The following is a 26,994-nucleotide window of genomic DNA, read 5'->3' as shown; positions in this document are numbered from 1 at the left end:
AAATGTATTCAGTATAGTTTCAATGTGTATTCTGCATGTTCATGTCAATATAACCGTACAAAATAATATTTGACTGTTTACAAATTGAATTTGCTTCAAAATTTTAATTTGTCATTATGACAAATGTTTCACACTAGCGTCATGCGAGTGTATGAAGTGAAGGATATAAAATATATTTTTCAGCAGATGCAGGATGAAGAATAGAAAGGGTGTTTGCAAAGTGGCAACTCTTTAATTTTGTCTGTGCAGTTTCCTGGTAATAACATTGCCTGTGCATGTGGATAAAAAAAAAAGTGTACAATACAAAAAATGTGTCCTGAATAGCAATCCATTAAATCGCAAAGGCACAATGTAATGACCTGATTATGACTGTTGCGTTACCGCAGGGGACAGAAACAAATCTGGGTCACCCAGAGCAAGCTTTGTCACACTTAAGTGTCTCCACGAGGGCGTAACAGGCCTATTTACAATCCAAAGAATTATATTCCTCCACTGTACACCCATTGGGGATCTCGACGCACCGGGCCTTACTTCCATCTGCCCTCTTCCCTTCAAAAGCTTCAAATCGTTTTAGTGTCTCCTCCTGACCCCGGTGACCCCGTCTGTCCCCGGCCTCCCCTCACACCTTCTATTTCTTCCCTCGCCGACAGGAGCTAAAGGACGTTCATCACAAGGACCAAATGGCGGCTGCCCGCGGCGTGCTGCAGAGGAACATCCCCATGCTGTACACGGCGTCCCGCGCCTGCCTGCAGCACCCTGACGTGGCGGCCTACAAGGCCAACCGTGACCTCATCTACAAGCAGCTGCAGTCGGCGGTGTCCGGCATCTCCAACGCGGCCCAGGCCACGGCCACTGAGGACTCTGCCCTCCACCCAGCGGGGGGAGGAGAGCTCGCCTACGCCCTCAACAACTTTGACGTAAGGCCACGGTTAATGTCTTGTTTGGCCATCTCTGAAAAAAATACCTTCCTTCGGACTGCATTTCCACCTTGATAATGAAATGATTCCCCTAAAACTTGCACAGCCAGAGCCCCTTTTGGGATAAGGTTCTTGTAATAAATGTTATATTTTTTTCACCAGGTTAACAAAAGCAAACAATATGTACTCGTATTGTTACTCCAGGGCACCTCTTGTGAATTTTAAATACAAGAGATTCACCATAACCTTTGGTCTCTTCTCAGGCTTTCTTATTAAAATTGTATGTTTCATAAAATATGTTCAGCGTACGAGTTAGCGTTTAAGTTTTGAGCCGGTAAGCAGCATCATATGGGTTAGCAGCATCATATGGGTTGCCCATTTCAGCTATGGTTGCCCATAGCTGAATTGCTATGGGCAAAGTATCATTGTAGGCAGCTGCCCTGACATGACCTGAACTAGGAAGGGTCGATCCTGAACTTCTCCTGCTTCTTGTGAGAACTCTAGTTGGATCATACTATATCAAGTTTGTATTATTATTATTTAAATTGTTATAATAATTCTCATAAGACAAAGACAAAGTTCTACGTTTGGCCGTATAGGACATTCTGTGGGATGAAGCTGGATTCAGATGACTAGGTAATTGTTCATGTAACCATCTAAAAAAGCTAACTTAATTTCACTTAATCCTCAAATATATAGTCTCACAATTCAGACTGTAGCTAATGTCGTGAATGTCTGATGACAGACATGCTCTATTCTGGGTGAATGCGTTGTTTCACTTTCTTTCGCTTCTCAACCAATCATTTTGCTGGAGGCAGGGATCTGTTGGCGCCTAATTGGTGAAAACATACTCGACCAGCGGTAGAAAACTGTAAGAAAGTTTCTCTAAAGGTTACAAATCAACACTGTGCAGACTGTCCTCTGTAGAAAAACCCTTAAATCCCCTTCTGAAAGCTTCATCCACTCACACAAATTAGTTTTCCTCTCCACCAGGAAGTTCTGCTACAGCGTAGATCTGAGATTTCTCTTGTACATTGATTTACTAACATTAATCTATGTACAAGTCAAAGATTCTGACATGGCTCAATGTTAGTATTTAGTAGTTAGTATTTACATCAAATGCCAAAATAAGTCCCAAACGGATTAATCAAAAATATTTGAAACTTATTTATGCATAATTCTTCTATTTTATCTTTATTCCAAATCATAGAACTAAGTATGCTTGGCAAACACTCTGGGGTATGCGAGTAGTTTAGTTTGAAACTGTTAAGTTTGAGCTGCTGGGCTTAAACTCATAAAAGGATGCAATGAAATGAAATTCCATTGACATTTGAGCAATGGAATCTCAGATCTAACCCTATCACTTTTAAAGTATAATACATACATGATATTTATAAGTTGAGGGAAATATCTTCAGCTGCCTTTTTTAATATCAGTCATTTGAACTTGGATCATCATTTCCAAAACAATGTGGGCATGCTCATAAAATAATATCTTGAAGGATGTTTGGAAGTTGATTTTGTAAAATGATGATTGCGCCAAACATCCCACCTTCTGTTCAAAGTCCACTTTATTCTTTGACAACTAGCTTTGGGAATGACCATACATTACCATGTAATGGAAAGGTCCTTTTCTCTGTAATAATGGTCCCCTTCCCTGTAATGGAACGGTCCTCTTCCCTGTAATGGAACGGTCCTCTTCCCTGTAATGGAACATTCCTTTTCCTGTGGTCCTTCCCAACCAAAAGAATGGCCATTCCCAACTAGCTTTAGGAATGACCATGGGAAGAGGACCGTTCCAAGTTCCTCTTCCGATGGTCATTCACAATGCTAGTTCCACCATTCCATGTAATGGAACCTTACCTGCGCAATAAATTAACCAAGGCTAACAAAAGGCCACTGATTCACTCCTTTTCCCCTACTACACATTGGTCTCTACCTCGCCCCCACATCTTCAGAAATGGTTTAGGAGGATGAGGCATTTCCAGGCGGTTTCCTCCTCCAATGATGAGATAGGGCTTGAGATTAAACAGCTCTCTATCTAATCCTCCATACTCCTCTTGACTATTGTCTTCTCTAATGCTATAAGAGCGTGTCTCTGATGTTGTGAAACGTAAGGGGACTCCTTCCTCACAGGGTAGTCCTGGTCCTAATTGTGAAAATAAATGTATCGAGTTATCGAGTTATCCCCTTCTAGTTTGCAATTGAGTAGGTTAAACACGATCACAATTACCCTATTAATTTGAGATCTCTAAAAGTAACTTTACATGTAGACTCAAATCCTCATTACATTTATATTTGCATGCTGAACTATGCAAGGGAGGGTTTGTAGAATGTCCTGTGAATCATTAAGGAAGGAACCATGTAGTGAATCAGCTTGTGCCTTAAAGATTTATAAATTCAACTGCTCTAAAAATATTTAATCAAGTACATTACCAATGTGCGCAACTCTTTTAGAAAGCTTTACAAAGACATGACCCATGAATCTGAAAACAAATGTACCCCCCGGCCTATGGTTCCCAAGGCTTGAGTAAGTGATGCTTGTCTATAATTTCCTGTTTTTTTATGAAAACAAGATATGTGTGATAGAACCCAGGTATTTGCTTTACCAGCCTTCATTATAATTTGCATAAATAGAGCTTACCTAAAAGTTCCCACTTTGCGCATTCGCTCTTTAGAAAGACAGCGGAAAGGTACTTGTGTGTTTAGGGATAAGGCTCAAGGAGTAAATGTCAGGTAAGCAAGGCATTCCTGAGTGTCCATTAAGCATCGAAATGTGTTGAAAAAGGTTTTTGAGGTCACGAGTTGCCGAAGATAATGTGTGCCGCGACAAAAGATTTCTTCAACATTGGCATTACATTTTTCAAAAGTGGAGGGGGGAATTGGAAGACTGATGGCTGTGCATCTCCCATGCCTGGGAGACACCATTCAATAACTATAGCGTCACTGTGACACAGGTCTGCCTAGGCACAAAATTAATGACAAGAATCTGCATTCGTTATGCAAGGTATGAAGTGAACGTAGCTCCATCTTTATTAGGGGCCGTAGTTTCTTGTCACGCGGCAAGTTTTTAATTCACTAGCAGGCATTTTAAATACAAGCACTTTTCAGATGCCCAAATTCAAGTGTAAGGCAAAAATTAACCAATGAGTCACACACACGCATGCATGCGCGCGCACGCATTCCTTTTTTCTCTCCCTCTCCTCTCCCTAGTGCCTGTTGCCATGGCAATATGACACGCAAGCAGAGGAGGTCAGATTAGATAAAATAGAGGGGGCTGGTAGTGGGTTGTGATGGAAGGTGGGCTGCCTAATAAAGCGGATTTCTAAAAACTGAATTGTTGAATATCTTGGCGGCAAAAAATGTTTTTTTTGTGTCCTAGTGGAAGATTGCTTTCCTCCTCTTCACGCCGCCAGCGTTGTTTTTGATACCGTACCCCATCGCAATTCTTCTGCAGCGCGTCATTCAGGGCCCACCCGTGGCACCCCTGCCCCCATGAAATTGGACATGAACAAGTGTTCTTTCTGCGTGTCATCTAGAAAAGTAGCCTTCTCTTTAAGTTTCAGCTCATCTCTGAGGCTCCGAGGTAGATGTATTATCTTGCCATGTATTCTTGGGCTCATCTGTCGAGGGATACTGCTCCCTCACCATACGACACTTCATTATTTATCAGCTCTGGCACTTGAATATATATTTCAGTGGTGTTCCCCATTAGGAAAGCTTCATATACATTTCAAATAATAACTTCTATATAAACTACTTGTGTAGAACAGTGCTTGCATCTTTTCAAGGCCAATTATTCTTCAAAAAAGTTCTTTATTCCTAACAAAGCTCATTATATTTTATTTTTAGCCCACGATTCTTTAAGAGACTGCTGGTGATTGTGCAGGATATAGTTCTCTTTAATGTTAGATATACATTTTATTAAAATGATTTTCTATTAATTTTAGACTACAGAATACAGCCAGTGACGGCATGTTTTCATCACATGCACTTTGTGGTAATATATTTTTAATCGCCATGCTTTACTTTAATTGTGCGAGTACAAATTAAGAGGGCGCTTTACTTAAAACAAGGAACCTTGTGAAACGTTCCCCTCATATTATTAGAAGTTTGCCAGCACGGTCCCTGGAAAGCAAGGACATGCCTCAACCCTGTGTTCACATGTTGAGAGTGTATTACATTGGCTGACGGTGCCCTCATTTGACAGATCCAAGAGCCCCCTGATCAAACTATAAACCAAGGTATCGTGTTTGGGGCTCGAGGCTCATAAAGTGAATGCAGTAAAGCTGTCAAAACTTCTCCCCTTAGGTTTTACAGCTGTCCTGTCATATTCGGTCAGATCAACTCGTGCTCCCTGTGCTTGGAGAGGGGAAAGATGTGTGGTGTCTCAAGCTTCCCCCCCTCAACCCCCATGAGTAAATTCACCTCCTCTTGTATCTTTATAGAAACAAATCATCGTGGACCCCCTGGCCTTCAGCGAGGAACGCTTCCGCCCCTCCCTGGAGGAACGTCTGGAGAGCATAATCAGTGGGGCCGCTCTCATGGCCGACTCCTCATGCACGCGCGATGACCGCAGGGAGCGCATCGTGGCAGAGTGCAACTCGGTCCGCCAAGCTCTCCAGGACCTTCTGTCCGAATATATGGGCAATGTAAGTACCCCTATTTTCTTTACCCTTCACACACACCAAGGCGGAGAGGAACTCTGTGCCTGGCTCCAGCACTCGCCCCGCTTAACAGGATTTTAAACCGATGCTGGTTTTAAAATTGGCAGGTTTGTTATTCCTCATAAAGTTGCGACGCATGGATCTATCGCCGAGGTATATATGTATGCATGTACATCCTATGAATTTACGGTTGTTTCTACTAGTCGTAAATCACACAGACATACCACCTTCATTTATACTATCAATCGTTGATAGTGGGCTATTTTTTTCAAAGGACGCCTTGGAAGTGGGTGTCTAGTATGGGATCAATTCCAATTGTATTTACTAACTTGTTTCAAGATAACTTGGCTTGCTGTCCTCGGGAAATCTGCCTTTTCTCAATCGATGGCATCGGAAAAGTGCCAACACCTCACTATGCTTGTAAGGGGGAACACTTTACCTCAAGAAATCATGATGTCTGGGTGTGCATGTCGCACATTAAGACGGCATTAATTCCATTTCATCCCATGTCAGCAACGCAAACTAAAAAGCCATTAAGGGTTTCATATAGGTTTCAGAATAAATATTTGGTACACAGCAAGTTTACTTTGCTGAGTTTGTTGTGCTTGATCTGTAATTGATTTGTGGCCCCACAAGCACAAGTGTACATGTAATCGCCGTGACAAAATGAAGATTAATGTTTTCAAATGAGCAGCTGGAATCATTGAGGCTGTCGGAGGACAATTAGTCCCACAAATCAGACATCAGATTCATATCTAAAGTCTGACGGCTGCAAGCTCAAATCTCGTGGAACGTGATGTTTCTCAAACTCAGTCAGCAGTAGTAATATGAAAAAAAAATTAAGTGGCTGGAAAGGTTTCAAGTTAACACCATGTAGAAGGGAAACTGTAGAAATACATTATTAGAATCCTGTCCTCAAAGTTTCATCCACTCGGGCGAATAAGTTGTCTTCAGGAGAATATCTCCATAACGAGGGCTTCTGGATCTGATATTAGGGGGCAGGAAATGTAATGAGTCCCACATTAGAAGGCATTTCTAAAATGAGACGTCAGAATGTACCATCTCAGAAACATGGTGACGGATGCCCTCATGAAATCGTTTTTTCACTGACGTTTGTGATGACGTTGGCTCCGGATCCTATCTAAGGCGGTATAATTCTTGATTACTGCTTGTTAGCAGCATGGAAGGGAATTACAGTTATAAAATAAAGTACGCTACACTAATCTTTAGCACCATTTTAGGGGACTAGTGTAAATAGTAAATAGTGAGATTAAGAGGGCAAAACAGTTTTGCCCTCTTAATCTCACTATTTATTTAATTCATATTTTTTACTTTTCATTTCGTGTTTTCCCAGACGTTTCTTTCTCTCCCTCTGACAAAATCTGTGTTTTTAACCACCATCTGAATCCCGTCCTGGTAATTTAACCCAGGAATTTATTTTCCCTTTTGATATTGACAATGAGAGGGCCTTTCAGGCAGAGAATTAGTTAGTCTTTCACAAATAAATGCATTTGTAATGTTTTATTTTGCTTTTGCAAGGTAGTAGCTTTGACATCTGACCCAGTAAATGCCATGGCGTGTTAGAAATGGTCAGGGGACCTTATAGTTTATCATGCCTTAGAATCGTGTGTGCTGAATGGCTATGTGTCTTAAAAGTAGATGCATGGATCCCAGTGCAACCATTTCCTTGTCATATGTTTTAGACATTACAAATGGAAAGGAATAAAAAATGACACTTCTGGTTACAATTAACCATTTTATAGCCTTAAATATAGGGAAGTGCAGTGCCATCTGTGACAACGGATTGTATTTTCATGTAGTCATTGATTGACTGGCCCGTTTAACATATTACCCCCTAGAAGAGCCTCTGGGGGAAATGGCTGTCAGGTAGAGAGTCGGTGGTTGGTCTGGCCTGCCACCGAAAGTGGCAAGTGCGCTTTAGATGCCTGTTCACTGCCATGACCTTCAATGTTTGCCGATGCACCTTCCCCTTTTAAGGCGCATTTAAATGGTAGATTGTAACAAGTCCTCTTAATCCAGAGATGATGGAGAGTAGAGAGTGCATGGTGTGCTTCCATAGGGCCACATAGCGTGCCCTTCATTATTCCATATTGCCGTGACAGCCTTGCACGGCACTTCCTGAGCCTCACCATTTCTGCCACGATTAATAATGCATATCCGGTTTCCAGCATCTGTCAAGATTTTGTACAGAATAGACCGATGCCATGGCGCTTTGACATTAATATGATGCCATTCAAAAAGCCCTCAGCAGGTGTCCTGCATTATCTGTTGGATCATAATTGAAAGTTCTTGCTAGATCAGTAAGACCTCTTTAATGAAATACTATTATAGGCGTCTGCATTTTCGCCGTGTATTTGCATGCTGCCCGCCCCCACACAACCACACTTCCCTACTCAAACTTTTCTTTCTCTTACCTTACAGTCTTCAGTCTTCTATTATGATTCTCTCTACACGGCTCACTCCTCCGCTCGGCCTTCTTGCCTCAGGCAACTGTACTGAGTGGAAGTGTTCTGTTTTATCCCCATTGCACTATGCTCCCACTGTTTGCGCTCATTGGAAGAATGTCTGAGTGACTCACCTAACTTGCCATCCTCATAGTAATCAGATTTAACTCTAAATGGAAGACAACAATTGAATAATGGCTTTTAAGTGTAGGTAACCATGGCTAGAAACGGGACATGGGTTTAAAGAATGGTTTGCATTTTTCCTTGAGCTTTGTCAAGCTACATTTCAGAAGGGAGGTTGCAGATAATAAGATGTCATGTCATTTCACCTTGAAACTAAAGTGCAAAGGCATCATTGGTTCAAATAACCATCAACAAAGTTTTGTCAAAGAAACATTCTCCATAAAGCCTTTTACCATATTCAAAATCATTATCGCACTGCTGTTCTAGTAGGGTTTCAGAAGTATTCTCTTTTGAGACTCGAGCAGTGATTCATTGCTTGTTGTCTGGTCTGCTCACTTTCTAGTAGCTACGGTCTTATTTTCTGTGCTGCAACACTTTGGTCTCTGCATGGAAAATTGAGCTCATACAAGATCACATTTGATCATATAGGGCTTCACACGAATATCAATAACATGAATCAATGTCTTGTAATTTGGTTCCCTCTTATTGTGTGCTCCTCAGGCACAATGTGTCACTGGGGGTCAGACACAATAATTATTAGCCACATATGAAATTTGCCTTTAAACCAAACAGCCCTTTGTTTTTGCCCTGGCTTTTCTTGTGATCACTATAGCGCACACAGGGCAGATGTGATGCTGTAGTAGTTCTCTCATTAGTCTGGCAATCCTTTCTAGGGGTTGTTAATTCTAAAGAGTTCAGATGAATTTTGCAATGATTTTACAAAGAAATACAATAATTTATTAAACAGATCATTAATATGCACTCTTGATAGGTGCATATTGAGTGACATTGCAAAGCCTTGTCGTATAATCTTAAAATTGGCTTGGCCTGAAAGGTACTGATTTTTTTATAGGTTTAGGTTTGTTTGCGGTCCAACAAAGACTATTTGTATTGTTTGTTTGAAATACCATCTGCTGATTCTGATTCTTAAGTGCTTTAAACTAGCAAACATTTTTGCGTACGAATCATGTCATAGCTTATCTTTCAATTGATTTCTTTACACCGTTTCCAGTCATCCACTTATAACACTAATCCTATCAAATTGTCTTGGCTGCTTGTCGGATGAATATAAAAGTAATCAATCTAGCTCTGGTAACTAAACCAAACCAAAATAATAATATAAACAATAATACATATAATCATTTGTTGCCACCTTAGTTTACAGAATTATAAGAATGTGTAAATCAATAAATGTCCAACTTGAATTCATGCCTGGACATTGGTACCTTTTCAAAATAACATGGTAAACATAAATTGTTTATAAATGAAATATATTATGGTTTGAATACGAGTTTTCAAAGTTGCCCCTTTCGTGATATCTCACCATGATTCACCTATAGACTACCTTGTCATGCACCTGAAATCACAGTTGATTTCAAGATTCCTAGCAACATCTAGGATCTTTTCCATTGCAGCCAACAGAAGCTATTTATAACTACAGGGTAATCTGTTCAAGTAATTAATTGTTCACTACTGCTGATCAATGCATGATTCAAATCATGTGATGAGAGTACAGTGGATAAGTGCAATCAATTAATTGTGATTGGAAAAATACATATTTAATGTATCTTCATCCCTGAAATTATTTTATTCCAAGTGGTAGGGCTATCAATAAATCAAAAGCAAAGCGTGTCGAAATGAGGTGGTGCTCTATTTGCTTTCCTTCTGTGGCCATTATGTTCTCCTGACGAGGACAATAGCATGATTTAACTGCTGCCATAAAGATGTTGCGTGGGATATTGTGTTCAACCTCTGAACCCTTTCCCAGTCCATTTCCTGTGTCTTGAAATAAAATACTGACATTTCACCAAGCTCAGTTTAGCAAAGAAATCAGACATTAATTTGAAATATTGAAGACCGGAAAATGACAAACAACAAATGAGACATGGCTGTCATGAAAGCACCAGTCACGAATAAATTCACTCATTCAAAGAGAGTGGGTTGATGAACTCCATAATGGTTCAAGACAATTGCCTTTTATTGTCTTGGAAAACGTATATATCGCTGTACAAATGGCCTAAAGAATAGCATTGCAAAAATATTCCTTGCACTCTCTAGAATATAAATGATTTGGTAGGAATACAGCTACTTAAGCCATATATGTTGACTTTGTCTCTACTGAATCTTCAACTGCATTAAAATAATAGTATAATATCTGTTTCAGTAAACTGGCATCGAGATGTCTAGTTACAATAACAACATTGTAACTTAACTTGCAACATTCTATCATTTGGATGTGTACAACTGAACAATCCTTCCCCAGTATCGTTCTGGTCTCGACAATGGGTGTCGGATATTGTGTTCCTAATCCCTTTAGCAGGGCTGGTCAGGGAGACTTGTAACAAATTTGAAGGTCAATGATCGCTGCACATTCGGGCCGTGCCCGGTTTATATATGAAGCACAGCAACAAAGGTTATATGAAAAAAAATGGCAGTGTTCACTATTGATCGAAGGGAAAAATGAAAGTAACTTTATATTCATTTATGTGGTAATTCTCTTCTTCCAGAGCTTGGCAGATCCCTTGTTGCTAGTGCTCAGTACAAATGTCACCTCAGGTCTCTTGATGTGAACTAATAGGATTTCAGCTTTGTTTTCTGTTTGGCTCATTGCTTCCAGAATTGATGTCTGCAATACTGGCTGGTTTGGCATCAAAACGCCTACACTCGGTAGCTGGTTCCATTGTAGTTTTGTTCTTCAGCACATGCTTATATTTAACCATATCTAACTTGGAAAGAAAGAAGTGACATAGCGATACCCCATTCTAGTTTGTGTGTGTACGTGTCTTGCAGGTGAGGTAGACATTTTATAAATAAAAACATGTCTGAGTTCATGGTTTTTAATTAATTTGCCACAGTGTCACTATTTGACTTCAAGACCAGCAGATGTTCCTAAATATGTGTTGGACCATCGTGTATTTCTTTTCAATACTGTTTTTTCCTTATTTAAAATTCATGTCTAAGATCTGACCTTTGTGTTCTTTGTTAGTGCACAATGACACAAGTATGCAATATATTTGGAAGTCTAGTAAACCGCAAATCAGTTTGCGTCTATTCCCATATACTGTGTATCAGAATGACGAGGTTAAATGGATTTTGTGACTTGGTTTGTGATGAAGAGTCGTTTACTGCTTAGGACATGATGTCTCAATCTGACATATTGGAAACCGACATGCTTGCGCACCTAAAGCATCATGTATGTGGGGGTCTAAACATGCTGACCTTGAGAAGCAGGGGTTAAACGATGGAAAGGACAACACGCATTAAGTGACCTTCATTATCATGCAAACCCAGCCGTCACACTGATAAATCATATTAATGTCTGCCCTCTTACAAATAATGCACAATTTCTCCTCTGAAGGACGGTGTCTTATTGTTTTTTTCCTTCCTTTTTTGTCTCAGCACTCTAAGGTTGTGTGATATTAACTGTGCAAATATGCATGAACACATTTACCTTATGTGCCTTCTCTTTTGCTCAAATTAACACTGTTCGAAACTAGACAAAAGGTGATAAAGCTATGACCCTGACAGTCAGCTTTTGGTGAGCTGTTGCTCATGCTCAGCACTTGGCTTACAAACAGTTAATATTTTGACGTAAATATTAGGCTACTATGCTTGCAGGGAAAGCAAATGAGAAATTAATAGCAATTTTACATTTTGCTTACTCACTGTTTAAATGACTAGAGGCACCACATTAGAGAATTCAATGCAGTGTTTCTTAAACCAGAGGGGGTCGTTATTGGGAATGTTCAAATGTGCAGATTTTTTATGATTGACTGAGTTTTTGTGTCAGGTTTGAAGGAAACTATGAAGGGAATAAAATGTATCCTCATCATTGGTGTTTTTGATGCAATTTTGTAACCTCCTGTGAAATGTCAATGAAAAAGCGTTTTTTCAACCCTGAGCTCAGACTCAGGGTTGCCAGAGACAAGATATCAGCAATGTATGCATTGGTTAAATATGAATATATTTGATGCTCAGTGCTGATGCTTCATCATGCTCACGATTTCTTTAACATCCAATATTTTGTCTCTGTAAACTAAACAGGACATTTAGTTTGAACAGATTGTCTTTTATTGTCCAAACACACATTATTTCAAATTGTATTTAGATCATTTCAGATTTTTACCTTTCAATACATTTTCTTGGCTATTAAAATACAAACGAATGAAAAGCATTGTCACATTTCAAGGTTTGATTTGGGAAAAAAATGATTTATTGTTTGTAACCGTACACTGGCATCTGCAAAAGGATCCTTTTTTCCCCCTGCAAATTCAGTGCTTTGAGTACCTAATTATGTCAATGCACACTAGGGAAGCAGCACGCATTATCAGATGGATGCTAGAAAATTCACACAAAAAGCCTGGAACGCACTGGTCAATTTAGAGAACCAGAGAGCACACACCTTACTATAGAAGTTATATTTGTTTGCTCCTTACACCGCACACTAACCAATTCCATTCCACATTAATCCAGTCCTTATTCTCTATCTGAAATCCTTTCAATCTTGTGATCAAAAACATGTCTTTAGCTTAAGCAAACATGGCGGACATCCTAATGAACTACTGAAGAACAAAAGATAAAGACATGGAGACGGAGCGCAAAAAATATTTTAGCCACTTCCCCGACTGTTTGGGGAAGTAAATCCAATGTTACCAATACCCCACATAACACTGGATAATAAGGATGGGCACGAGTAGTAAATTCCAAACTCGAGTGATCGAAGGAATTCCTCGAGGATCAATCGAGTAATCAAATCTATTTTTAGAATGCAACGCATCTGCAGCAGGAATAGGCCTAATGCTGAACGGCAATATTACCAACCAAACATGTAATATATTCTCCATCAAAACAGTCAGATTTATCTGAGTATTTATTTTTGCAAACGTTCAAAACACATTTTCCTTACAAAAATAAATATGCGTCTCACAATTTAAATCATGTCGAACCAAGGCCTGTAACGCTTTAAAAAAAAAAAAAACGAAACAAGTAGCCTAACCATTGCAAATAATTTAAAGCTGCAAATAAAACGGTAGCAAATGGACTATGGAAATACTGATCTTCTCTACACGGCCGGGATTACAGCTGCGTCTTGCGGGGGTGAAAATAGCCGACACACTTGGTTGCTGCGGGTCTGCTTTCCCGAACTCACCGTTGTGTTTCAGGAGCATATGTTGCCGCATAGTACTTGTAGTACTCTGGTAGCTCGATTTCGCTTGGCATATTTTACATTTCACCTTATGAAATAAAGTATTTCAATTCTTCGCTGCGCTTTGCTTTAACAGCCTCATCTCTTAACTTTTTGAATTCTGGCGTGCCTGCACAAGGCACGTGCCACACAGAAATTTGATACATTTAATTTGCTTTGTGCCCACGGCATGCGTTAGTGGCGCCGCACAGAAAGTTGACTAATTTGCTTCAGAAAACGTTGTTTGTGTGTGGATATGCAAACTCGAGTTTGCCTGTCCACCAACCAAGTTCATTTGTAACGAGGAGTACTCGGATAACCGATTCCTCACGCCCATCCCTACTGGATAATCTTGCAAAATAAATCCTCAGTAAATTCATTGCTGACCAGAGTCGGAAAGGGCAAATCGGGCTCAAAATCTGGCTTCTTATCCTGTAGTGCATACCCAGCATTAGGTTCAAATGAATTACTCTGCTCTGCCTTGGCCTTATTAGGCACTAATTGTTCAATTTAACTTTCCTAAAATGGATACAATTATGGGCTTTCTGAGACTACCCTCTCCAGAGTTTAATTTATATTTCCAGTTTGTAATTGGAAATTTCAATTGCAAATGATTATGACAATCATTCTTTTGGGGGGGTTTCTTCATGTGTAGATTATTCTTGGATTTGAAGCAAATGATGCCATATGGGTAGGTAGATGGATGGGTCTGTCTGTCCCTCACTCACCGTTTTATTTTTTCACTTAATGGCCACAGTATATTCATTGAAGGGTATATCCAGTCTACTTAATTTACCTTAACGGCATAATTTATATCCAAAATGTTTATGGTGAGATTGTCATGACAAATTACCATTTATATAGTAAATTATGCAGAATGAAGTTAGTCATTATAATTTATTGACATTAATTCAAAGTTTATCTCCTTTCCTTGTGTTTTATGGGCCTTTTATTGTGGAGAAACAAAACACGGTTGCCTGTTTATTTATTTTTAACAATTTATTGACATGTGTATGTCCCCCACTATATGGGCCAGGTACATGTTTATAGAAGAAAATTATCTAACCAAACAAAATAAGCAATGACCTTAATCTCGAGGCTAATTAGCTGTTGGGAAACCCCTTTTCCAGGTCAAAAACATTATTTTCTCTGTTCATAGTGAGTGACACAGTAACCCTTGTCATGATACCCTTTGTCACATTGCATTGAAAGGCAATGGATGCAACAGCTATGCTATCAATGTTTTTTTGTGGTCAGGAGGGGTGTTTTGGAATATAATGTTGTGGTTCTTGTGTCGGGGTTGTGTTATTACATGGCCTAAAAGTCCAAAGTTAAATCCATGGTTATATATGCCCATTTCTTGCCGTAAGGGGAAAATGACAAATGCACAAAATGCAATGCCAACCTGAAATGCCAAAATGACCTTTGCATGATTCTTTGATATTCATACTGTCAAATCAACCTTTTTCCATCTGCAATTGGTGGCCTTCCCCATGATGCTGTCTTTTGTTTAGATATTAATTCTAAATATATGGAAACTTCCTTGTCCAAATCAACTGGAGAAAATGGCAATCCACCCTGAAGTTTTACTACCCTATTCAACAGTTAATCATTTGGAATTCTTAAGCACAATCAGGCAAACCAAGCATTGATTGGTTCAACCAAAATGCTTAAGAGCAACATACATTTTTTTTTTCTATTGTAAATAAATTCTCCTGCATTGATATTGTGTATTGATTACATCGCCACCACAACCCTGTGTTGCAGACATGTTTTCCCTGCTTTAGATAATCTGAGAGGGCCTACATTTCAGAGTATGTTCACAAGCCTCAAAACTTTTTATAAAATAAAAAAGGTTTGCCTTAAAAAGGGAGTTTTAATGGGCTACAATTTCAAATCTATAACACTCCAGTGGCTTCTTACAGTAACAGTTGAGCCATCTGGAGCACTTGGGAGCAACCTCTGTATTTGAATTGGGCCAACCTTGTATGCACATTCTGAAAGGTCTTCAGTCCCAGCATCAAGAAAAATACACTTTAATAGGATGAGTTGGCCTCCAGCAAAATTCTGAGGTAATTCCTCTCATTGCTATTTTGTTTATATCATGAGTCAGTGGTTTAGATAATCATTTTCAACCACTGTCAATCATTTCTCATGGTTCCTGCAGCACCATTAAAGCCTTGGGGCTTGGGATGGCTCGCGCAAATGTCCCTCCATTTGATGAGAATAATTCAGGCAGCATGTTATTTTAGTTTGTCTGTGCAGGACTGGGCTTAAACTGTATTGGTATTTGATTTTTGCTTCTCAGTATTGAAGGGAAATAGAACATAGCCTGAATCTACTTCCCAATCGTTTCCTGCTTGGTCTATTGTTTCCATCTTTCAACGAAAGATTTGGACGTTTCTGCATGTAATGGTCATTTCTGCAGTTTTAGAAACTAAGAGTGATAAACATTTGGCTCAATGGGACATGTATTAAATAGAAATAATACTTCAAACTGCCCCAATTGAAAGTCCTTTCAATCGTTGCTCTGATTAGAACTAATTTGTTTAACCTTAGACCCCTACTTGTACGCATCCATCAGGAAGCAAACACTCAGTAAGTTGTAGTCATTTTATTTAAAAAATATATGTTTTGAAGGGATGGGGGAGGGGTAAGACTTTTTTTTTGTTTGCCACATCTTATCCACTTTACAGATATGAAATTTTACATATTACAATACAAAAGGAACAGGGAGGAGAAAAGCATTCATTTTGCACAAAGAGGTTGGGGGAGAGAAAGGGGGTGGTTTTTTCTTTTCTATTTAGGCAGGAAAGGGAACAGGGCAAGAGTATGACAAGAACCGAAAACAGTTGACAAAGAGCCAGAGTGCAAAGGGATGCATATTTCTACAAATTGTGTGGATTTTTTCTTTTGTCACTTGGTACAAGCTTCATCTTAAACAGTGAAATGTCAAGTGATTTGACAGAACATTAAAAATCCACGCATCCCCATTCCTCCCCACTATCAAAAACAAGGCTTCTCAACAGTGTTTGCTGAATTACATTAAGATAAAAATAACTCTGTGCTGACTTTGAACATGCAAGACTGATTTGAAGGGCAATTGTGAGCAACTGCGATTGAGAAGGAAGTAGAAAACAAATGGGATCATAGCATTTGGTGAATAATGTAGTCGGTGTCCCTTGGGTTTTAAGAAAGTAATACAATTGATTTTGGTATACACTGACAGTTGGCCTTTTACAGTATGGTGTTATTGTCAGGATCTAAATTGCTACAGTTATTAAAGATGGATGTGTATATTCTTTCAGTTCACCCTCTGATTCATTTGCTAGGTACTTACTAGCCTTCTAGATGACAAGATGAAATGAATTGATAATATTGTTTTGAAAAGGCAAGTCTAAATAATGCAATTCTGTAGAAAGTCATGCTTCCTACAGATGACATCTTGCAGAGCCATCAATGGAGCACCTGCCAATGTTTGCTTTATGATTGCTTACAGACAGAAATGTTGCACCAACTCCTCAAGTTGCTTTTATTTATTATGATATAAATCGGTTGTAGAAATGAATCCAAAAGCTAAACTTGGTGATGGAACGATTTCATACTCTTAAAATAGGACATCACAACAATGCTACCGGCACCTCTTTTTTCTTTTTTACATGAACTGGTAGCAAAACGAAAGACCCAATGTCGCATTCTCAATCCTATTTCTGAATCATCTTTGCTGTACTGTCAGGACAATGTTTCACATTTAATCCCCCCTTTTTCAAACTACAGTTGGCTTGTATGGAATACCATTACTTGTCAGGAAGGGCATTCATTGGCTCAGATAAACCTTAGTTACTAGCCTGTTAGTCGGCCCTCTTCGCCATCCCATCACCTCTGCCTGCTTCCTCTGGTCCACCCTGCCCCCACAGCCCAGTCGAACACAAAGAGCTGCGGAGCTGCTGCAGCGGCTTTAGTCTGATGCTAATGCACGTCCTCGCCCTGCTGCATACAAATGTCTCCTGACCCAGGCTCCCCTGTTTGCGTATCACGAGAGCTAATTTTGCTCCATCAACCCAAGTTTAGACTGCACTGTCGACTGGCTCTTTCTCTGCTGTGTTTTTTTATTTTAGAGCCAAAACCCTCTTTGATGAATTGGTTAGGTTTTTGAAGCGAATGTTTTTAAGCAATGTTCTTGACTGATGAACACTGTGTGTGTGTGTGTGTGTGTGTGTGTGTGTGTGTCTACAACAACTTTTGAGTGATCCAATAACATAACTCATCACTGGGGTGGGTGACATGTTGGGACGCATCTTTTTTTTTTTTTGCTTTTGCTTGGCCGTAATTGATTAAATCTTGAGCTTGTCAGGCCCGATTAATGAAGAGGATGTTCCACTGGGCCCTAGGGAAACTCAATCTTAAGTTTGAAACCGTTTAACCTCTTCTTCTTAGTAATTGAATAGTAAAAAATATAATATATATATATATATTGGATTGCAAGTAAACAATGGTTTGTGGGTTAATTTGTTGGAAATTATATTCACAGTGAGTGTCTGGAGCCAATAAAACATTTAACAGTAATTTTGATAAATTATCCATCAACCTTTGTACAAATGGTACATGGAAATGTTTTGTACTTAAACATATGAAAACAAATCAATTAAGGATAAAACTGAACATGTAAAATAAAATACAATTTGAAGGAATCCAAATTGAGAGGGAACCTGACGGTGACTTACCATTTATCATTTTTTATTCATAACGAGGGAAGGAAACGTATACTAATTTGATTTATCAATCAAATTCTTGTGTCTGGTGCATTATATAAACTTCATCAAAGAGTCTATTTGGTAACTTTGTATATGAAAACACGTTTGTTTGTATATTAATCTTTCCCCACTAAATCTTCGTTTAGCAGAGGGCCTTCTGGCTAATTATCCACTCTGTGCTGCAGAATATATTGACAATGAGGAGACAAATCTCACAGTTTAGTTTCCCATTCAAAGTGATTGCCCCTGCCTGATATGAACAACTCTGCATCCATAGAAAAATAAATTTGTGAACATTTCTACATCGTCCTATAACTGTCAAAGCCAACCCTCCTCATTTCCCCATTCAACAGCTCTCATAATCTCAAAACGTAGAAATTATGTTTGTATATATATATATATATATATATATTTATAGAAACTGGAAATAAAAACAAACAAACCCTGTATCATCTGAAATGGTCAAATGGCAAACCATATGCTCTAGGAATAAATAAGAGTTCATACTTCACACTCTTTATAAGGCAGTTGCTGACACTTGCACTGCCCATAACCGTTGATGATGACAAGGGCTCCTTCTTCATGGCTGGGCTCGTATTCATTATAGGGTACCTGTGTGGCAAGGTCTGCCATAGGCTGGCGCTGCTGCGTTCTCATCTGTCTGCGGTTCTGAATAGCCGAGCAGTGGCGTATCCGGCGCAAGGTGGGAGGGCAGCACTTACGTGAGATGAACACAATGAAAATAATGAAGAAGAATGAAAACAGGAGGGCCATAGTTCCAATGATAACCCGATCGGTCAGGACAGTATTGTCTGTTTCAAAGACATCTGTGACCGCTGCCTCCTCCATCGTGGTAGTGGTGGCCGGAGCAGTGCGTGGTGGTTTAGTAGTGGTCGTCGTGGTGGTGGTAAACGTGGTAAAGCTCCCAAAATCCTCTGCATAGTCCTGTGTGGCTGTCTGCTGCATTATTCCGAAAAGCGAGCTTGTGACCTCTGGGGTTGTAGTGGCCTCCGTGGTGGTGCTAATGGTTTGTACAACTGGTGCTGAAAAGTTATGGCAGAGCTGGAATCCATACACTGCATCTAGTATCTCCTCACCCTGGGCATATTCTGGACTATGGCAAAGGATTGAATGTTCCCACCTCCCCTTGAAGGTACTCAGCCATGTGGCCAGAGAGCAGATCCTTTTGGTACATTCCCAAAGGTTACTAGACAGGCCAATGGTGCCCAGTGACTTCCACATATCCATGACCAGTGGATCCAGACTGCTCAGTTTGTTGTTATCCAGAAGCAAAATCTTTAAGTTTGGCAATGTTTCAAACACGTCAGGTGTCAGGACCCGGATCTCATTCCCGGTTAAGTCAAGCTTTTCTAAGGTGGTCCAGGTCCACTCCATGCCACAGGTCAGATTGTTGATCTTATTCCATTGTATATGGAGAGATTGAAGGGCCACCAGGCGAGGGAAATGGGCTAGGTTGATCTTGGTTAGCTGATTGTGTTCCAAATGCAGCTCTCGGAGCTTAATGAGCCCAGCAAAGCCGTTCCTGGCCAAGCTCCGCAGACGGTTGTTGCTCAGGCCCAGATACTCCAGGCTGCGGCAGTCCCAGAAGGCCCGTACAGGTGTGGTACGGAGGGAGTTGGAGCGCAGATGGAGAATCTGGAGCTTCCTCAGTCCATGAAATAGTTCTGGTTCCAATGCAGTCATCTGATTAAAGGATAGGTCCAATATTTGTAGGTTGATGAGGTGAATGAAGGTTGTGTTGGGCAACTTGGTGATGCGATTGGAGCTCAGGTTGAGGTCCTTGAGTTTGTAGAGGCCCTGAAAGGCGTCCTCTTGAACGGTGGTGATCTGATTGTGGTCTAGGTGGAGCCAGGTGAGCTGGCTGAAGCCATAGAATTGGTCGGGGCTGAGCTCGCTGATGCTGTTGTGGCGTAGGGACAGCCCCAAGGCCCCCTTGTCCACGCCATCTGGGGGCGCTTGGAGCCCCTGCGTGTCGCAGTAGAACTGCAGGTCCTCACAGCGGCATTTCTGAGGGCAGGTTGTGCACGACGCAGGAGGCAGCAGACACAGTAGCAGCATGCTGATCAGACATAGACAGAGTGCCGTTGGTGCGGGTCCCACCAATGGCCACCTTGAATGGAAACCTGGGTGGGTTCAAAGATAAAAATGAACTGAGGTGGGAAAGCAAATCTCTGCAGAGCTCTTATTGCTGATGCATGGCAACATGCTCTTGTCTCCCTGCGTTGTTTTTTTCTCTTCAATGCGTTGTGAACTACAGACTTTCTTAATCAAATTGAATGAGGATTTTCAGTCGCTATGCATGTTTTTTTCTGTGAGGAAGGTTTTTGTATCTTAATGAGCTCAAAGAAAACCACTTAACATGACCCGTTTAGTTAGCTCACCCTTAATGACGTCTTAGTTGGTATTGTGACATATTGTGTGCTTTTTTTTCTTTTCTTGCTCAATAATTCCTTTTTGCTTCAATACAACTATTACATTTTTTACAAGTTCCACATTTTATTTGTTAAAAGTATGAATCCTCATCGTAGATATATCTGTTAGTAATGAAGCGCATATCGTTCATTAGAAATGTATATGTTTTAAAATGAAGGCTAATGAATAGGGAAGATGAAGGACAAATGCCGTACACGGGCAGGGCTCAATAGCCTTTTAGTCTTCAGCCTCGCTCTCTTTTACTCTTGCTCCCTATTCAGCTCTAGATTTGACGGATAAAAGGACTAACTTACCCATTCTTTTGTGCACATTGGAGGCTGCATTCAACTGTCTTTATCCGCAGACTCTTGGAGCAGCCAGATGGAACACAATTCCATAGGGAGAAAACCCTTTTGAGTAAACACAAAATAATTCAGCCTCTTCAATAAAGCAGTAGAGAGCCCGTCCAGTAAGAACAAAATCGGAAATTCCATTTCCTCAAAATGTTTTTATTCCAATGGATTTAGTTTTTCCTGTGTTTTAGTTACGATCCGATCTCTGCCTCATCTTTTCCATTTCTACAAGGAATCCTTTTTCTCCGTCTTCAAGTTGGTCGTTTGCGTCCAAAAATACCCCGGGTGAAAAGAACGACCTCTTCCTTTTCTTCTTTTTAAATCCTTCCACTCAATTCCACGGCAACAATGTCAAATCAGTTGCCTAATTGACGATCAAGTGTTCCCCTTTCATGGCTTCAGGTCCCCTAAACCCTAACTTGTTGATGCCAGAGACCCCCGATTCTCTCGCCAGCTCAGTCTCGGCACCGCCTCTGCAGCGCAATGTGCGGAGTGTTCGTCGGCAAGCAGAGACGCAGGAGAAGAGGGGGAAAAAAGCAGAGCACAGTCGTGGATGTTATTCTGTGCTTTTTGTTGCAGCCACTCAATGCTACAGAGTGGTGGCAGCCTGGCGTCGATCATCAGTGCCGTTTCTCTCTCTCTCCCTCTCTCTCTCTCTCCCCTCCTCTCTCATACACACAGACACACTCCCCTGCTCAGTAACTTGCTCTCTACCTCGTACGCGCTGCATGTGCGCACCTCGATCTGCCCCCTCCCCCTCGCGTCCATTCCTCCTCCCACTGGCTCGTCATAGTCAGAATATTGATATCTCAACGTGTTGCGGCAGCTCACTGTTGAAATTAACCATGGCTGTAAATCTGAGGCTCTCCTCGGTGTTAGTCGTATACATTTGAGAACTATAAGCAAAATGGATTTATCAAAGAAAACTGATTTCATAGTGAAACATTATAGATTGCAAAGGGTGACCCAAGATGGTTCTCAACCCCATATGTCTACAGAACAGAAAGTGTGTCTAGTTGTAATCTATAATTCAGACCTCCAGAGTGTGGTTCTTTAATTTTTGAGCATGGCCATATGAAGTGCTGCCAGCTTATCTGAAGTTTAATCAAAGCAGCAGTAACATAACAATGCTTGGACGAAATGCCTATTGGGGTAAAACACAAGGCCATCAGAGTGATCTTAAAGCTGACTCATTTTCATTATTGGCTGAAAGAATCACATTTTGTTTTTAGATTTGTTGGTCTTTTTATTTTTTGCACAGGGTTTTAATAAAGCATTTTCCAACCCAAATAATTCCCCCACAGGCCTAGCAAAATAAAATGATAATAATTTAAAGATTTATGTATAAATGTATGTATATTTATAGCATTTTGTCGTTTTAATCCCCAAACATTATTTCAACATGTACGCATTTCATATTTAATTTAATTTCCAGACTCGGAATATGCACTTTAATTGATGTAAGGCTTTTTAGAAAGTAAACCAGGCTCTGTAGGATAGTTCATGCTCAAGTTCATTGGTCATTAAATTTGGCATTTCGAGGAGTACATTTAAGTAACTCATATTCACAAAGGGCATTGGTTTTAAATAATTGACAAAGACAGATTCTGAATAGACGCATCAGGAATATGTAACTCCACTAGATGGATGCACTCAAGTTAAAATAGTGTATTGTAAATGATGCATTTCCAATACTATATCCAGCATCAAGATATTTGGATCATGGGTATTAATATAATACTATGTGGCAATTAGCATAGCATCTGAATGGTACAGTGCATAAAGAAATCCTCTGTCCCATTCCAACTCCAAAGTAGGTCAATGCTGTTGGGTTTATATGAAATAGGATTGGGATATCCTATTTTTCAGTAGGTACCTTAGGCTCAGTGATCAGCAGTGAGTGACCTTGGTGCTCCCTAATTGTTAAACCAATCAACCAAAAAAATGGCCATAAAGGCTAATGTTGATGTGATGCAGGAAATTCAATGAGGCTACATGCCACATATTTGGCTGAGGTTATGCATGGAAATGTAGCTGCAATCCAATGTGTCTGACTAAATATTTTTTAGGAATATATTACGACAATTATGGAAATCTTTTAATGGTTATAAAACATCATAGCCGCAGTTATGCCTATTCTGACTGGCAACCTTCACAAAATGCAACCATCCTTGCTCTGAGATTTTCTTATTATAATTTATAAATAGTTTTCTATAGCGCGTTTACTCTCCTTTCCCCTTATTATTCTGTACTACACTTGCGACTGGCAACTGCTAGCAAAATAATCACAAGATAACATTCTGAAACTGGACTGTGCACATCCCTGAAGTGACGTGAAGCCGTGTGTGGCTATGGCAGTGGTGAATACCGCGTGCTTACACCGTGGTTATGCCAGGAGTTGAACATGACGGTGTTGGGGCTCATCCACATACAAAACTCCAGGGACTTTTTTTTTCCCCTGCAGAGAGACTAAAATTAATGATAACACTGTGCGTCTTGGCTGTTGGTGGGAAACCAAATATTTACGCAGTGATTTTTACCACTAGTAACATTGTGCTCATTCCCCCTTTCGATGTACCTGTATTGTCCAAAACATAGGTTCACATTCTAAGCAGGAATGCCGGGACCTGACAAAAGCTTACAACATGTTTACACCTGAACATAAGCTGCAGTGGCAGTAGCAAACACGTTTCCCTATTTGTCTGTTTGTGTTAAGCCTAAGAATGCACACATAATCGCATTAAGAATTCAGGCTTTGTTGGGAAATTGATATCCAGCAAACGGTCCAGGCGTCCAAAGTACAAAAGCTCCCGCACCAAAGAAATGGTTGTGATCTGCGGTTCTGTGTTAACATCTGTTGGAGAATTATGATGAGCACTGGTACAGAGTGTTACTCTTTGTTTTTTGTCCATCTATTGTTCATGCATCACTTAAATATTAATCGAAGCAGCCAAATATAACCTTTTCTTTATTGTCTTTTTGACTCCAAACTCGGTGTATAGAGTCCTGAATCTGTCTGCTATTTTCTTTCCCCTTTTTTTTGTATTCTTTTTTGGGTCACTTGGCATACTCGCTGCCATCCTTGTCCACTAAAGTATGATCGCCTCGATCTCCTATTGGGACTCTGTTGAATGTGTGAGGGAGGGAGTGGGAAAAATGGAACCGTTTATGTCTCGCAGTTGAAATGATCTATACTCCGTGGATATGGCTGGCTCCAGCCTCAAATCTTGATCTCAGAATGCTGTTTAAATTGAGTGCAATGCAGTGTTCTTATTGGAGGCCCAATTAAGGCGACTTGCTGGTGTGGGATCAATATCGCAGACTCTGTGATCATTATGCCCACAAAGAACCCCTTTATTTTCATTTAAACGATTTCTGCACAGCCCCTGTGACTGCTGATGTGGCCGACAAAGAATGTCCCTAAATCTGTCCTATGGGAGAGAAAATGGAGGTAGCCTCGACTTTAGTATTGTGAATTATGCCGCAATCTCTAACTGCCCTTGCATCAGCTACTGGGGGAAGAACCGCGTAACCTCTAATGTCTGGGAATACAACGCATAGACTAGGTATGACTAAAGTGGGATTGATTTAGTGTAGGCAGAGCAGTGCAGACCTCTGCCACAGCACTGCGTTTTGTCTTCACAAAGCCACGGTGGATTAACACCGATGAGGCTCCCTGGCTGGTAACCATGTACATGACCCCCTGATGGGCAAAGGGCACTGCGTGTGTGGAGTGGGGGTGGATAGATCAGTGCTACAACCATTCATGCTGTTGTGGGTGAATGCTTTGGCAGCGTGTGTTTTATGCTGCGATGGCAAGGCTGTGAATCAAAACGTTTTTATGTTTTTAAGTGTTGAAGGTTTCAAATGTTTTATTCTAATCTGGAAAATTGAAAAAAAAGCATTGATAGCTTTTTGAGTTTATTGGACCCAATAAGTAAAAGCAGAATATATACCAATCAAATTATTTAATTTAATATATCATGTGTATTTATTGCGCTGTGGATGCCCAATAGGCTATTCTCGCAAAATTCAAAGGTTCCATACCCATTCCCTTGACTCTTTCGAGCGTTTGGGGGGGAAAAAAAGGTGTCAATCAGTAACTCACCCCTTGTGTCCCTCTCTAATGTATGTTTCAGGCGGGCAGGAAAGACAGGAGTGATGCCCTGAACACCGCCATCGACAGGATGACCAAGAAGACCAGGGACCTGCGTCGCCAGGTCTGTTATTTTCCCTTCCCCTCTTAGCCCTGCATTTATCCATTTAACTTCATTGATTTGTGCAAAGTGAGCATAAAATATATGCATTTCCCTCTTACTTAAAAGTTTTATTTTACAGATAGTGTATGTTGAATGGTTATCTACCCTGTTCTCGTATTATTATTGAATGTGCTATGCACAGTATCTCGATGGTGTGGGCCTTCATGTATATCTAAGGAACGGGAACCTCACGGTTTTATGCAGTAATGTAAAATGTAAGATTCTGATTTCAATTTTCGGTTTTTAATTTCCCTCAGCTGCGTAAAGCTGTCATGGACCATGTCTCTGACTCCTTCCTGGAGACCAACGTTCCTCTGCTGGTCCTGATCGAGGCAGCCAAGAATGGCAATGAGAAGGAGGTCAAGGAGTACGCACAGGTCTTCCGCGAACATGCCAACAAGCTGATTGAGGTACTTACTCTGAAATATAAATGCTACAGATTTTTGGTTTAATTAAGCTCTATTTTAGATTTCAATTTATCAAATGGAATTGTCTGTTTAGATGTCTGCGAACGCTGGTGACTTTGAAAATACTTTTAATTATATTTTTCTCATAGTTTCACCAAATCCTTAACTTGTAGCTCTTACACACACACTCGAAAAAAAGCACAAGCACGCACAATATTAGTCTATTTTCAAGGCTGTGTAGAGCTCACAGATGCAACAGTGGCCGAGATCATCCCAACCCTGGAATCAAGAATAAGATAGCCAGGGTCAACTTTATCCCTAAAGGAATGATAACTGTATTTCATAGTTGTTGGATATTTTACACATTGAAATACTTGCTAATGAGTCTGCTGCTCTCTTTTACATGTTGATGGGTTATGTAAAGTGCTAAGATTGTTTCTCTTCTCCCTGCCCAATGCAAATCACCCTTGTAGGCACTCGGTTTTACCACTGAGTGGGTGGAGAATTTAGATGGCAACGGTTTTAATGTTTTGTGTAATCAATGAATCTGCAGTTTCTATGGCTAGTTCAGAACTTTAACCAGCTCCTCTATAAAATCCCAGAAGTCTGGCAAGACAAAGGCTATTTGTCACATTAACGTGCACTTTGGCCATCCTCTTAATTCCTTGTACCAGGCAGAGTACAAGTCACAGAAATACAACTTATGCACAAAAATGGTGACGCTGAGGCTTTGCAATACTTTTGATAAGATTGTAAAATATGGTCCCTTTTTTATTTTAGCATCCCTAAGTCTCTAACCGTTCATTATAAATTCAGAAAAAAAAAGCTCTAAATATAGACCTGGCCATGGAATCTGCGTTGCCGTAGCCCCAGAGCCGAATGCAGGAAGTGGAAAGACGTCGAGGGCGAGGCACGAGTCAGAAGTGAAAGGAGCTGACGGAAACATTAACTGTCCTCATTAGTGGCCGTTCAATCCCCACCGCCGGTGTCGTGTCATAGGCTGGCATTTGGAAGTGACCTCTTCCCATGGGCCACTGCCCGGGCCTTGTTGTCGCCGGGTGGCCTTCCGGGTAGGAGGGGAGCTTGGTGTGGGAATTCCGGGAGAAGGCGCCGAGGCGTCCTTGATAGGTAGCCCCTAGAGTGGCTCCTTGGGGTGGCCCAAATGTCAGCCGTGGCAATATAGGCTGACATGATTCGACTCCCCTTACGCTCCGGTACTTAATATGATTGGCATTGACGCGACTTGACGAGGACTGAGAAACATGCAACAACTTGTGTGTGCGTGTGTCTGTGTGCGGATAAGCTATTCTCTCCTTTTAGTCTTCCCTGTTAATTTAAAAAACGACGGAATAAGAAAGCTTTCAACTCATTT

At 40.5% G+C, this 26,994-nt stretch overlaps 2 protein-coding genes across 2 annotated transcripts in view; one reads left to right on the top strand and one right to left on the bottom strand.

The window, feature by feature from the left end:
• The window catches only part of ctnna1 (catenin (cadherin-associated protein), alpha 1), a 76,106-nt gene that overhangs the window by 13,172 nt on the left and 35,940 nt on the right, over nucleotides 1–26,994 (top strand). Inside the window, exons 6-9 of the mRNA XM_056600412.1 lie at nucleotides 651–917; nucleotides 5,365–5,568; nucleotides 25,096–25,176; nucleotides 25,473–25,625. Of these exons, the coding sequence (XP_056456387.1) occupies nucleotides 651–917; nucleotides 5,365–5,568; nucleotides 25,096–25,176; nucleotides 25,473–25,625 (705 nt within the window). The remainder of the gene's footprint in view (nucleotides 1–650; nucleotides 918–5,364; nucleotides 5,569–25,095; nucleotides 25,177–25,472; nucleotides 25,626–26,994) is intronic.
• lrrtm2 (leucine rich repeat transmembrane neuronal 2) lies at nucleotides 18,060–21,707 on the bottom strand. Its single transcript, XM_056600413.1, has 2 exons — nucleotides 20,918–21,707; nucleotides 18,060–20,314 (listed from the first exon to the last, which is right to left on the bottom strand). The coding sequence occupies exons 1-2, from the start codon at nucleotides 20,919–20,921 to the stop codon at nucleotides 18,672–18,674; spliced, it is 1,647 nt and encodes a 548-aa protein (XP_056456388.1). The 5' UTR covers nucleotides 20,922–21,707; the 3' UTR covers nucleotides 18,060–18,671.

Source organism: Gadus chalcogrammus, chromosome 10 (genome assembly GCF_026213295.1).
Source record: "Gadus chalcogrammus isolate NIFS_2021 chromosome 10, NIFS_Gcha_1.0, whole genome shotgun sequence".
In the NCBI taxonomy this organism is placed as follows: Eukaryota; Metazoa; Chordata; class Actinopteri; order Gadiformes; family Gadidae; genus Gadus; species Gadus chalcogrammus.
This window is presented reverse-complemented; position numbering and strand designations above follow the sequence as displayed.